General features: G+C 48.5%; 1 protein-coding gene across 1 annotated transcript in view; it reads right to left on the bottom strand.

Moving 5' to 3' along the window:
• Positions 1 to 3,625: 3,625 nt before the first annotated feature.
• Positions 3,626 to 15,000, bottom strand: part of LOC127923371 (mastermind-like protein 3) — a gene marked incomplete at its 3' end in the record, with an annotated part of 47,145 nt that continues 35,770 nt past the window's right edge. The window contains exon 2 of the mRNA XM_052507371.1: positions 3,626 to 3,804. Coding sequence (XP_052363331.1) covers positions 3,626 to 3,804 — 179 coding nt within the window. The remainder of the gene's footprint in view (positions 3,805 to 15,000) is intronic.

Raw genomic sequence — 15,000 nt, 5'->3', positions numbered from 1 at the left:
TTGAAGTCGGAAGTTTACATACACTTAGGTTGGAGTCATTAAAACTTGTTTTTCAACCACTCCACAGATGTCTTGTTACCCAACTATAGTTTTGGCAAGTCGGTTAGGACATCTACTTTGTGCATGACACCAGTCATTTTTCCAACAGTTGTTTACAGATTATTTCACTTATAATTCACTGTATCACAATTCCACTGGTTCAGAAGTTCACATACACTAAGTTGACTGTGCCTTTAAACAGCTTGGAAAATTCCAGAAAATGATGTCATGGCTTTCGAAGTTTCTTATAGGCTAATTTACATTATTTGAGTCAATTGGAGGTGTACCTGTGAATGTATTTCAAGGCCTACCTTCAAACTCATTGCCTCTTTGCTTGACATCATGGGAAAATCAAATGAAATCAGCCAAGACCTCAGAAAAACAATTGTGGACCTCGACAAGTCTGGTTCATCCTTGGTTGAAATTTCCAAACGCCTGTTCATCTGTACAAACAGTAGTACACAAGTATAAACACCATGGGACCATGCAGCCGTCATACCGCTCAGGAAGGAGACTCATTCTGTCTCCTAGAGATGACCATACTTTGGTGCGAAAAGTGCAAATCAATCCCAGAACAACAGCAAAGGACCTTGTGAAGATGCTGGAGGAAACAGGTACACAATTATCTATATCCACAGTCCTATATCGACATAACCTGAAAGGCCGCTCAGCAAGGAAGAAGCCACTGCTCCAAAACCGTCAGAAAAAAGCCAGACTACGGTTTGCAACTGCACATGGAGACAAAGATTGTACTTTTGGAGAAATGTCCTTTGGTCTGATGAAACAAAAATAGAACTGTTTGGCCATAATAACCATCGTGATGTTTGGAGGAAAAAGAGGGAGGCTTGCAAGCCGAAGAACACCATCCCAACCGTGAAGCACGGGGGTGGCAGCATCATGTTGTGGGGGTGCTTTGCTGCAGGAGGGACTGGTGCACTTCACAGCATAGGAAGGAAAATGATGTGGATATCTCAAGACATCCGTCAGGAAGATAATGCTTGGTCACAAATGGGTCCTCCCAAATGGACAATGACCCCAAGCTTACTGCCAAAGTTGTGGCAAATTGGCTGAAGGACAACAAAGTCAAGGTATTGGAGTGGCCATCACAAAGCCCTGACCTCAATCCTGTAGAAGATTTGTGGGCAGAACTGAAAAAGTGTGTGCGAGCAAAGGAGGCCTACAAACCTGACTCAGTTACACCAGCTCTGTCAGGAGGAATGGGCCAAAATTCACCTAACTTATTGTAGGAAGCTTGTGGAAGGCTACCCGAAATGATTGACCCAAGTTAAACAATGTAAAGGCAATGCTACCAAATACTAATTGAGTGTATGTAGACTTCTGACCAACTGGGAATGTGATGAAAGAAATAAAAGTTGAAATAAATAATTCTCTCTACTATTATTCTGACATGTCACATTCTTAATATAAAGTGGTGATCCTAACTGACCAAAAAAGGGAAATTTTTACTAGGATTAAATGTCAGGAATTGTGATAAACGGAGGTTAAATGTATTTGGCTAAGGTGTATGTAAACTTCCGACTTCAACTGTATACTGGGTGAAATACCACAGTGTGCCATCACAGCAGCAAGAAGTGTGACCTGTTGCCACGAGAATGTAAACATGACCACAATGTAAACATGTGTTTCCCATGCCAATAAGGGCCTTAAATTGAAATTGAGCAAGAGAGAGAGAGAGAGGTACGGATATCAGAAAGAAAGAGACTGGGATAGACGGAGGGGGCGCGATAGAGAGAGATCGGGATGGGGGGATGGGGGGGTCTGAAGTGTTCAAGGTCGTGTCTCCATAGTGATTTAGAGACGGTGACGTGGTTGGACGAGGTCCTTAAGATGACCGTTACCACCGTCTGTCTGTCTACCGAGAGGGGAGACAGACACACACACACACACACACACACACACACACACACACGGGAGATAACACTGTGTCAAGGTCTCACAGAGAGAGAGATGGACGGATGGATGGACGGAGAGATGGATAGACAGAAGAGTGAAGGACAGACACAAAGACATGAAAGACAAACATCATAGAGACGAGGGGACAAGAGGGCAAGACAGGCAGAGAGACAGAGAGACAGACAGACAGACAGACAGACAGACAGACAGACAGACAGACAGACAGACAGACAGACAGACAGACAGACAGACAGACAGACAGACAGACAGATAGACAGACAACAGGATGGCAGACAGACAGACAGTCAGAAGGTAAAAGAGACAGGTGAGTCAGGATGTGAACAGTTTAGTGACAACAGGATGGCTGTGCTCAGAACAGGTGAGTCAGTTTGTGTGAACACTGTGCTCAGACAGGTGAGTCAGTTTGTGTGAACACTGTGCTCAGAACAGGTGAGTCAGTTTGTGTGAACACTGTGCTCAGTACAGGTGAATCAGTTTGTGTGAACACTGTGCTCAGAACAGGTGAGTCAGTTTGTGTGAACACTGTGCTCAGTACAGGTGAGTCAGTTTGTGTGAACACTGTGCTCAGTACAGGTGAGTCAGTTTGTGTGAACACTGTGCTCAGAACAGGTGAGTCAGTTTGTGTGAACACTGCGCTCAGTACAGGTGAGTCAGTTTGTGTGAACACTGTGCTCAGTACAGGTGAGTCAGTTTGTGTGAACACTGTGCTCAGAACAGGTGAATCAGTTTGTGTGAACACTGTGCTCAGAACTGGTGCGTCAGTTTGTGTGAACACTGTGCTCAGTACAGGTGAGTCAGTTTGTGTGAACACTGTGCTCAGTACAGGTGAGTCAGTTTGTGTGAACACTGTGCTCAGTACAGGTGAGTCAGTTTGTGTGAACACTGTGCTCAGTACAGGTGAGTGTTTGTGAACACTGTGCTCAGAACAGGTGAGTCTGTTTGTGTGAACACTGTGCTCAGTACAGGTGAGTCGGTTTGTGTGAACACTGTGCTCAGTACAGGTGAATCAGTTTGTGTGAACACTGTGCTCAGTACAGGTGAGTCAGTTTGTGTGAACACTGTGCTCAGTACAGGTGAGTCAGTTTGTGTGAACACTGTGCTCAGTACAGGTGAGTCAGTTTGTGTGAACACTGTGCTCAGTACAGGTGAGTCAGTTTGTGTGAACACTGTGCTCAGTACAGGTGAATCAGTTTGTGTGAACACTGTGCTCAGTACAGGTGAGTCAGTTTGTGTGAACACTGTGCTCAGTACAGGTGAGTCAGTTTGTGTGAACACTGTGCTCAGTACAGGTGAGTCAGTTTGTGTGAACACTGTGCTCAGTACAGGTGAGTCAGTTTGTGTGAACACTGCGCTCAGTACAGGTGCGTAGACCAAAACGTAATAGAATTCCAAAAACGTGTAGCTGGTCCACATTCAAAAAGATAAAGAGATTGAAGGTTTGTTTTCAGTATTTATTTAATTCAGGGGCAGATAAACGTTTCCGCATGAATGAAATAAACCAGCTGCACTATTTTACAACAGAGACCAGTTAAAGGGACAGGTGACAGGGGGGAAAGAGATGCTGCTGTGTGTGTGTGTGTGTGTGTGTGTGTGTGTGTGTGTGTGTGTGTGTGTGTGTGTGTGTGTGTGTGTGTGTGTGTGTGATGTATGCGTCAAGGCGTGCTTGTGTGCGCACATGTGTCTGTTAGCAAGCATGTGTGTGTGTGAGAGAGGGAGTGAGAGTGAGTGAGAGTGATAGCGTGTCTGCTGCAGTCCCCACTGCCAGATTAGCTGGTGACGTAGCGTAATTCTCCCCATTCTGATAGGACGAGAGACCGGGCAGGACAGCCACTGGAGAGGAGAGAGGAGGGAGGGAGGGAGGAGGGTCTCACTGCTGGAAGGAGGGTCAGACTGATGGAAAAAAGGTCCTACAGCCAAGAAAACGGAGAGAGAGAATAAAGGGACAGGAGGAGATATAGAGATCGAGTCGCCACACAAAGAAACACACAAAGAAGGGTGGAGGGGAGAAGAGACAGAAAGACAGAGAGACAGAAAGACAGAGAGACAGAGAGACAGAGAGAGACAGAGACAGAGAGAGACAGAGAGAGACAGAGAGAGACAGAGAGACAGAGAGACAGAGAGACAGAGAGACAGAGAGACAGAGGAGAGACAGAGGAGACAGAGAGACAGAGAGAGACAGAGAGAGACAGAGAGAGAGAGAGAGACACAGAGAGACAGAGAGAGAGAGAGAGAAGAGACAGAGAGAGACAGAGAGACAGAGAGAGAGAGAGAGAGAGAGAGAGAGAGAGACAGAGAGAGAGAGAGAGAGACAGAGATAGAGAGAGAGAGACAGAGAGACAGAGAGAGACAGAGTGAAAGGGAGACAGAGTGAAAGAGAGACAGAGAGTAAAAGAGTGAAAGAGAGACAGAGAGTGAAAGAGTGAAAGAGAGACAGAGAGTGAAAGGGAGACAGAGAGACAGAGTGAAAGGGAGACAGAGAGACAGAGTGAAAGGGAGACAGAGAGTGAAAGAGAGACAGAGAGTGAAAGGGAGACAGAGAGAGAAAGGGAGACAGAGAGAGACAGAGAGAGAAAGGGAGACAGAGAGAGAGACAGAGAGGGAAAGGGAGACAGAGAGACAGAGAGAGAGGGTTGGAAAAGGAGAGCATGAAAGAGAAGTGAGACAGTGAGAGGGGGAGAAGGAGAGAACAGCAGAAGTGGGGTGAAAGAGAGGATCAAAAGACAGAGAAAACGGAGAGAGAACAAGAGATGAGAGGGTCAACATCAACAAAAGGGAGAGAGAGAACAAGAGATGGGAGGGTCAACATCAAGAACAGGGAGAGAGGAAAGAGATGGGAGGGTCAACATCAAGAACAGGGAGAGAGGAAAGAGATGGGAGGGTCAACATCAAGAACAGGGAGAGAGAGAACAAGAGATGGGAGGGTCAACATCAAGAACAGGGAGAGAGAGAACAAGAGATGGGAGGGTCAACATCAAGAACAGGGAGAGAGGAAAGAGATGGGAGGGTCAACATCAAGAACAGGGAGAGAGAGAACAAGAGATGGGAGGGTCAACATCAAGAACAGGGAGAGAGAGAACAAGAGATGGGAGGGTCAACATCAAGAACAGGGAGAGAGAGAACAAGAGATGGGAGGGTCAACATCAAGAACAGGGAGAGAGAAAAGAGATGGGAGGGTCAACATCAAGAACAGGGAGAGAGAAAAGAGATGGGAGGGTCAACATCAAGAACAGGGAGAGAGAACAAGAGATGGGAGGGTCAACATCAAGAACAGGGAGAGAGAAAAGAGATGGGAGGGTCAACATCAAGAACAGGGAGAGAGAGAACAAGAGATGGGAGGGTCAACATCAAGAACAGGGAGAGAGAGAACAAGAGATGGGAGGGTCAACATCAAGAACAGGGAGAGAGAGAACAAGAGATGAGAGGGTCAACATCAAGAACAGGGAGAGAGAACAAGAGATGGGAGGGTCAACATCAAGAACAGGGAGAGAGAACAAGAGATGGGAGGGTCAACATCAAGAACAGGGAGAGAGAGAACAAGAGATGAGAGGGTCAACATCAAGAACAGGGAGAGAGAGAACAAGAGATGGGAGGGTCAACATCAAGAAAAGGGAGAGAGAACAAGAGATGAGAGGGTCAACATCAACAAAAGGGAGAGAGAGAACAAGAGATGGGAGGGTCAACATCAAGAACAGGGAGAGAGAGAACAAGAGATGGGAGGGTCAACATCAAGAAAAGGGAGAGAGAGAACAAGATATGGGAGGGTCAACATCAAGAAAAGGGAGAGAGAGAACAAGATATGGGAGGGTCAACATCAAGAAAAGGGAGAGAGAGAACAAGATATGGGAGGGTCAACATCAAGAAAAGGGAGAGAGAGAACAAGAGATGGGAGGGTCAACATCAACAAAAGGGAGAGAGAGAACAAGAGATGGGAGGGTCAACATCAAGAAAGGGGAGAGAGAGAACAAGAGATGAGAGGGTCAACATCAAGAAAAGGGAGAGAGAAACAAGAGATGAGAGGGTCAACATCAACAAAAGGGAGAGAGAGACAAGAGATGGGAGGGTCAAAATCAAGAACAGGGAGAGAGAACAAGAGATGGGAGGGTCAACATCAAGAACAGGAGAGAGAAAAGATATGGGAGGGTCAACATCAAGAACAGGGAGAGAGAGAACAAGAGATGGGAGGGTCAACATCAAGAACAGGGAGAGAGAAAAAAGATATGAGAGGGTCAACATCAAGAACAGGGAGAGAGAACAAGAGATGGGAGGGTCAACATCAAGAACAGGGAGAGAGAACAAGAGATGGGAGGGTCAACATCAAGAAAAGGGAGAGAGAACAAGAGATGGGAGGGTCAACATCAAGAACAGGGAGAGAGAAAGATATGGGAGGGTCAACATCAAGAACAGGGAGAGAGAGAACAAGATATGGGAGGGTCAACATCAAGAACAGGGAGAGAGAGAACAAGATATGGGAGGGTCAACATCAAGAAAGGGGAGAGAGGAAAGAGATGGGAGGGTCAACATCAAGAACAGGGAGAGAGAACAAGAGATGGGAGGGTCAACATCAAGAACAGGGAGAGAAAAAAAGATATGAGAGGGTCAACATCAAGAACAGGGAGAGAGAGAACAAGAGATGGGAGGGTCAACATCAAGAACAGGGAGAGAGAGAACAAGATATGGGAGGGTCAACATCAAGAACAGGGAGAGAGAGAACAAGAGATGAGAGGGTCAACATCAACAAAAGGGAGAGAGAGAACAAGAGATGAGAGGGTCAACATCAAGAAAGGGGAGAGAGAGAACAAGAGATGAGAGGGTCAACATCAAGAAAAGGGAGAGAGAGAACAAGAGATGGGAGGGTCAACATCAAGAAAAGGGAGAGAGAGAGAACAAGAGATGGGAGGGTCAACATCAAGAACAGGAGAGAGAGAACAAGAGATGGGAGGGTCAACATCAAGAAAAGGGAGAGAGAGAACAAGATATGGGAGGGTCAACATCAAGAAAAGGAGAGAGAACAAGAGATGGGAGGGTCAACATCAAGAACAGGGAGAGAGGAAAGATATGGGAGGGTCAACATCAAGAACAGGGAGAGAGAACAAGAGATGGAGGGTCAACATCAAGAACAGGGAGAGAGAAAAGAGATGAGAGGGTCAACATCAAGAACAGGGAGAGAGGAAAGAGATGAGAGGGTCAACATCAAGAAAAGGGAGAGAGAACAAGAGGTGGGGGGTGGAAAGGGGAGAGGGTCAACATCAAGAAAGGGGAGAGAGGAAAGAGATGAGGTCAACATCAAGAAAGAGATGGAGGGTCAACATCAAGAAAAGGGAGAGAGAACAAGAGATGGAGGGTCAACATCAAGAAAGGGGAGAGAGGAAAGAGATGAGAGGGTCAACATCAAGAAAGGGGAGAGAGAACAAGAGATGAGGGGGTCAACATCAAGAAAGGGGAGAGAGGAAAGAGATGAGAGGGTCAACATCAAGAATGAGAACAAGAGGTCAACATCAAGAAAGGGGAGAAAGAGATGAAAGGGAGAGAGAGGGTCAACATCAAGAAAGGGGAGAGAGAACAAGAGATGGGGGGTCAACATCAAGAACAGGGAGAGAGAACAAGAGATGGGGGGTCAACATCAAGAACAGGGGAGAGAACAAGAGATGGGAGGGTCAACATCAAGAACAGGGAGAGAGGAAAGAGATGGGAGGGTCAACATCAAGAAAAGGGAGAGAAACAAGAGATGGGAGGGTCAACATCAAGAAAGGGAGAGAGAACAAGAGATGGGAGGGTCAACATCAAGAACAGGGAGAGAACAAGAGAAGGGTCAACATCAAGAGATGAGGGGAGGGTCAACATCAAGAACAGGAGAGAGAACAAGAGATGGGAGGGTCAACATCAAGAACAGGGAGAGAGAACAAGAGATGGGAGGGTCAACATCAAACAGAAGAGAACAAGAGATGGGAGGGTCAACATCAAGAAAGGGAGAGAGAACAAGAGATGGGAGGGTCAACATCAAGAAAAGGGAGAGAGAACAAGAGATGGGAGGGTCAACATCAACAAGAGATGGGAGGGTCAATCAAGAACAGGGAGAGAGAACAAGAGATGGGAGGGTCAACATCAAGAAAAGGAGAGAGAGATGAGGGTCAACAAAGAAAAGGGAGAGAGAACAGATGGGAGGGTCAACATCAAGAAAGGGAGAGAGAACAAGAAATCAAGAAAAGGAGAGAGAGAACAAAGAGATGGGAGGGTCAACATCAAGAAAGGGAGAGAGAACAAGAGATGGGAGGGTCAACATCAAGAAAAGGGAGAGGAAAAGAGATGGGAGGGTCAACATCAAGAACAGGGAGAGAGAACAAGAGATGGGAGGGTCAACATCAAGAACAGGGAGAGAGAAAAGAGATGGGAGGGTCAACATCAAGAACAGGAGAGGGGAGGGTCAACATCAAGAACAGGGAGAGAGGAAAGAGATGGAGGGTCAACATCAAGAACAGGGATGGGAGGGTCAACATCAAGAAAAGGGAGAGAGAACAAGAGATGGGAGGGTCAACATCAAGAAAGGGAGAGAGAACAAGAGATGGGAGGGTCAACATCAAGAAAAGGAGAGAGAACAAGAGATGGGAGGGTCAACATCAAGAAAGGGAGAGAGAGAACAAGAGATGGGAGGGTCAACATCAAGAAAGGGAGAGAGAGAACAAGAGATGGGAGGGTCAACATCAAGAAAGGAGGTCATCAAAACATCAAGAAAAGGGAGAGAGAACAAGAGATGAGAGGGTCAACATCAAGAAAAGGGAGAGAGAACAAGAGATGGGAGGGTCAACATCAAGAACAGGGAGAGAGAAACAAGAGATGGGAGGGTCAACATCAAGAACAGGGAGAGAGAGAACAAGATATGGGAGGGTCAACATCAAGAACAGAGAGAGAGAACAAGATATGGGAGGGTCAACATCAAGAAAAGGGAGAGAGAACAAGAGATGGGAGGGTCAACATCAAGAACAGGGAGAGAGAACAAGATATGGGAGGGTCAACATCAAGAACAGAGAGAGAGAGAACAATATATGGAGGGTCAACATCAAGAAAAGGAGAGAGAGAACAAGAGATGGAGGGTCAACATCAAGAACAGGGAGAGAGAAAAGAGAAAGGACAACCACTGAAGAACCCTTTGTACTTGAACTATTTTGCACATCATTACAACACTGTATATACACAACATTTGTTTCCCATGCCAATAAAGCCCTTCAATTGAAATTGAATTGAGAGAGACAGAAAGGAGGGAGAAGAAGAGGGGGGAGACAGGAGGGAAAGAAGAGGGGGAGACAGAAAGGAGGGAGAAGAAGAGGGGGACAGAAAGGAGGGAGAAGAAGAGGGGGGAGAGACAGAAAGGAGGGAGAAGAAGAGGGGGGAGACAGAAAGGAGGAGAAGAAGAGTGGGGAGACAGAAAGGAGAAAGGAGGGAGAAGAAGAGGGGGAGAGACAGAAAGGAGGGAGAAGAAGAGGGGAGAGACAGAAAGGAGGGAGAAGAAGAGGGGGAGACAGAAAGGAGAAGAAGAGGGGGGGGACAGAAAGGAGGGAGAAGAAGAAAGGAGGGAGAAGAAGAGGGGGGGACAGAAAGGAGGAAGAAGAGAGACAGAAAGGAGGGAGAAGAAGAGGGGGGAGACAGAAAGGAGGGAGAAGAAGAGGGGGAGACAGAAAGGAGGGAGAAGGGGGGGGAGACAGAAAGGAGGGAGAAGAAGAGGGGGGTGAGACAGAAAGGAGGGAGAAGAAGAGACAGGGAGGAGAAGAAGAGGGGAGACAGAAAGGAGGGAGAAGAAGAGGGGGGAAAGACAGAAAGGAGGGGAAGAAGAGGGGGTGAGACAGAAAGGAGGGAGAAGAAGAGGGGGAGACAGAAAGGAGGGAAGAAGAGGGGGTGAGACAGAAGAGGGAGAAGAAGAGGGGGAGACAGAAAGGAGGGAGAAGAAGAGGGGGAGACAGAAAGGAGGGAGAAGAAGAGGTGGTGAGACAGAAAGAAGGGAGAAGAAGAGGGGGGAGAGACAGAAAGGAGGGAGAAGAAGAGGGGGAGACAGAAAGGAGGGAGAAGAAGAGGGGGGAGAGACAGAAAGGAGGGAGAAGAAGAAGAGGGGGGAGACAGAAAGGAGGGAGAAGAAGAGGGGGAGACAGAAAGGAGGGAGAAGAAGAGTGGGAACAGAAAGGGGGAGAAGAAGGGGGAGACAGGGAGGGAGAAGAAGAGTGTAACTTGGAGCAGGGTGGTGGGGTCAGAGAGCGCATGGTGAGACGAGCAACGTTTACAAAGAGGCATCTGTTCCATCAGCTCTAACCATTGTGTCTAATTACATCTTGTAGTCCCCTCACTGACACACACACAGCGAGACAACACACACACACACACACAGACAGACGACAGTCAAACTATGGACACAGAATATACAAGAAAAGACAGACAGGCAGACACACACACACACACTGAAACCTCTCTCTCCCCAGTCAACCATGAAATCCCTGCCACGCTCTGCAACCAACGAGAGCAGAGGTAGCAACACAGCCTCTGAGCATGTGTGTGTGTGTGTGAGTGTGTGTGTTAACCACAAAACTCCTCCCCCACACACTCACCAAATCCTCAGTAGGAGGATATGAGGCTGAGAGTAACACTTAGGTCCTGCAGTGTGTGTGTGTGTGTGTGTGTGTGTGTGTGTGTGTGTGTGTGTGTGTGTGTGTGTGTGTGTGTGTGTTAACCAGTGTCACACACACTCACACCCCTCCCCCGGCAAGGCTCTAAGATCTAAGGCTTTGTGAAATACCAGACATACCAGGAGGAACACATGAGAGGAGAGAGAAAAGGGATTTTACCTTTATTTAACTAGGCAAGTCAGTTAAGAACAAATTCTTATTTTCAATGACGGCCTGGGAACAGTGGGTTAACTGCCTGTTCAGGGGCAGAACGACAGATTTGTACCTTATCAGCTCGGGGGGTTTGAACTTGCAAACTTCTGGTTACTAGTTCAACACTCTAACCACTGGGCTACCCTGCCGCCCCAGGGAGGAGAGGAGAGGAGAGGAGAGGAGAGGAGAGGAGAGGAGAGGAGAGGGAGAGGAGAGGAGAGGGGAGGGGAGGGGATAGGAGAGGAGAGGAGAGGGGAGGGGAGAGGAGAGAGAGGAGGAGGGGAGGAGGAGAGAGGAGAGGGAGAGGAGAGAGAGGAGAGGGAGGAGGAGGGGATAGGAGGAGAGGAGAGGATAGCCTTTAGGAGAGGGGGAGGGAGAGGAGAGGAGACTTTAACAGAGGGAGAGGATAGGAGAGGAGAGGAGAGGAGAGGAGGAGGCTGTTAGACCCAGGAGAGGAGAGGAGGGGGGGAGGGGAGACAAGGGGAGGAGAGGAGATTAGAGGGGAGGAGGGGAGGGAGGAGGAGGAGGGGGAGGAGGAGGGGAGGGGAGGAGGAGGGAGGGGAGGAGGAGGGAGGAGGACAAGGGGAGGGGAGGGGAGGGGAGGGGGAGGGGAGGGAGGAAAGGGGAGGGGAGGAGGGGAGGGGGGAGGAAGGAGAGGGAGGAGAGGAGAGGAGGAGGAGGAGGAGAGGAGAGGAGAGGAGAGGAGAGGAGGAGGAGAGGAGAGGAGAGGAGAGGAGAGGGGTTTGAAGGAGCCTTTAACTAGGAGGTCCTCCAACCTCCTTTTCCTCTCCAGGAATGTATCACTTTAACACACAGACGTAGCGCACGACGTGCACACACCACGATCTCAGTCCTACTTCAGGAGAGCTGTTCCTCAGACCCACCAACCAACCACAAGACAGACAACAACAGCCTACGTTACATTATACATTACAGTAGGAGGAGGAAACAAGGGGGAGGAAACAAGGAGAGAAGGAGGAAACAAGGGGGAGGAAACAAGGAGAGAAGGAGGAAACAAGGGGGAGGAAACAAGGAGAGAAGGAGGAAACAAGGGGGAGGAAACAAGGAGAGAAGGAGGAAACAAGGGGGAGGAAACAAGGAGAGAAGGAGGAAACAAGGGGGAGGAAACAAGGAGAGAAGGAGGAAACAAGGGGGAGGAAACAAGGAGAGAAGGAGGAAACAAGGAGGAGGAAACAAGGAGGAGGAAACAAGGAGAGAAGGAGGAAACAAGGAGGAGGAGGAAACAAGGAGGAGGAGGAAACAAGGAGAGAAGGAGGAAACAAGGAGGAGGAAACAAGGAGAGGAGGAGGAAACAAGGAGAGAAGGAGGAAACAAGGAGAGAAGGAGGAAACAAGGAGGAGGAGGAAACAAGGAGAGAAGGAGGAAACAAGGAGGAGGAGGAAACAAGGAGAGGAGGAGGAAACAAGGAGGAGGAGGAAACAAGGAGAGAAGGAGGAAACAAGGAGAAGAGGCTGAGGAGATGGTCACCTTGTTCAGCCCGGAATCACGGAAGGCGGCAGGCAGCCTTGTGGTTAGAGGGTTGGACTAGTAACCGAAGGTTTCAATATCAAATCCCTGAGCTGACAAGGTACAAATCTATTGTTCTGTCCCTGAACAGGCAGTTAACCCACTGTGCCTAGACCAGTTAACCCACTGTTCCTAAACCAGTTAACCCACTGTTCCTAGACCAGTTAACCCACTGTTCCTAGACCAGTTAACCCACTGTTCCTAGACCAGTTAACCCACTGTTCCTAGACCAGTTAACACACTGTTCCTAGACCAGTTAACCCACTGATCCTAGACCAGTTAACCCACTGATCCTAGACCAGTTAACCCACTGATCCTAGACCAGTTAACCCACTGATCCTAGACCAGTTAACCCACTGATCCTAGACCAGTTAACCCACTGTTGACAGACAGACAGACGAACAGACAGACAGACAGACAGACAGACAGACAGACAGACAGACAGACAGACAGACAGACAGACAGACAGACAGACAGACAGACAGACAGACAGACAGACAGACAGACAGACAGACAGACAGACAGACAGACAGACAGACAACAGACAGACGACAGACAGACAGACAGACAGACAGACAGACAGACAGACAGACAGACAGACAGACAGACAGACAGACAGACAGACAGACAGACAGACAGACAGACAGAGAGAGAGGAAATGGGTTATGGTTTCCTCTCTATACGGTGGATCTGTAACCATATTACCGCGGCCCACAGACAGTACAAGCGGCCATTACGGATCATTTGTTTTCTAAATCACTGTTGATCCCTGATGGGCCCTGAGGTCAAACAACTTCTAACCCCACTGATGAGCCACTATGGAGGTCTGCTGGAGATCACAGAGGAAATGAGAGAACTACAGTAACATACCAAACATTAGGAACACCTTCTAACCCCACTGATGAGCCACTATGGAGGACTGCTGGAGATCACAGAGGAAATGAGAGAACTACAGTAACATACCAAACATTAGGAACACCTTCTAACCCCACTGATGAGCCACTATGGAGGTCTGCTGGAGATCACAGAGGAAATGAGAGAACTACAGTACATACCAAACATTAGGAACAACTTCTAACCCCACTGATGAGCCACTATGGAGGTCTGCTGGAGATCACAGAGGAAATGAGAGAACTACAGTAACATACCAAACATTAGGAACACCTTCTAACCCCACTGATGAGCCACTATGGAGGTCTGCTGGAGATCACAGAGGAAATGAGAGAACTACAGTACATACCAAACATTAGGAACAACTTCCTCGTACCGAGTTGCACCCCGTTTTGCCCTGAGAACAGTCTCAATACGGTCGGGACGTGGACTCTACAAGGTGTTGAAATCGTTCCACAGGGAGGCTGGCCCATGTTGACTCTACAAGGTGTTGAAATCGTTCCACAGGGAGGCTGGCCCATGTTGACTCCACAAGGTGTTGAAATCGTTCCACAGGGAGGCTGGCCCATGTTGACTCCACAAGGTGTTGAAATCGTTCCACAGGGAGGCTGGCCCATGTTGACTCTACAAGGTGTTGAAATCGTTCCACAGGGAGGCTGGCCCATGTTGACTCCACAAGGTGTTGAAATCGTTCCACAGGGAGGCTGGCCCATGTTGACTCTACAAGGTGTTGAAAGGCGTTCCACAGGGATGCTGGCCCATGTTGACTCTACAAGGTGTTGAAATCGTTCCACAGGGAGGCTGGCCCATGTTGACTCTACAATGTGTTGAAATCGTTCCACAGGGAGGCTGGCCCATGTTGACTCTACAAGGTGTTGAAATCGTTCCACAGGGATGCTGGCCCATGTTGACTCTACAAGGTGTTGAAATCGTTCCAGAGGAGGCTGGCCCATGTTGACTCCACAAGGTGTTGAAATCGTTCCACAGGGAGGCTGGCCCATGTTGACTCTACAAGGTGTTGAAATCGTTCCACAGGGATGCTGGCCCATGTTGACTCCACAAGGTGTTGAAATCGTTCCACAGGGAGGCTGGCCCATGTTGACTCTACAAGGTGTTGAAATCGTTCCACAGGGATGCTGGCCCATGTTGACTCCAAAAGGTGTTGAAAGGCGTTCCACAGGGAGGCTGGCCCATGTTGACTCCAAAGGTGTTGAAAGGCGTTCCACAGGGATGCTGGCCCATGTTGACTCCAAAGGTGTTGAAAGGCGTTCCACAGGGAGGCTGGCCCATGTTGACTCTACAAGGTGTTGAAATCGTTCCACAGGGAGGCTGGCCCATGTTGACTCCAAAAGGTGTTGAAAGGCGTTCCACAGGGATGCTGGCCCATGTTGACTCCAAAAGGTGTTGAAAGGCGTTCCACAGGGAGGCTGGCCCATGTTGACTCTACAAGGTGTTGAAATCGTTCCACAGGAGGCTGGCCCATGTTGACTCTACAAGGTGTTGAAATCGTTCCACAGGGAGGCTGGCCCATGTTGACTCTACAATGTGTTGAAATCGTTCCACAGGGAGGCTGGCCCATGTTGACTCCACAAGGTGTTGAAAGGCGTTCCACAGGGATGCTGGCCCATGTTGACTCTACAAGGTGTTGAAATCGTTCCACAGGGAGGCTGGCCCATGTTGACTCTACAAGGTGTTGAAATCGTTCCACAGGGATGCTGGCCCACGTTGACTCTACAATGTGTTGAAATCG

Source organism: Oncorhynchus keta, unplaced genomic scaffold (assembly GCF_023373465.1).
Source record: "Oncorhynchus keta strain PuntledgeMale-10-30-2019 unplaced genomic scaffold, Oket_V2 Un_contig_2943_pilon_pilon, whole genome shotgun sequence".
In the NCBI taxonomy this organism is placed as follows: domain Eukaryota; kingdom Metazoa; phylum Chordata; class Actinopteri; order Salmoniformes; family Salmonidae; genus Oncorhynchus; species Oncorhynchus keta.
Note: the sequence above shows the minus strand (reverse complement) of the source record. Positions and strands in the feature narration are given on the sequence as shown.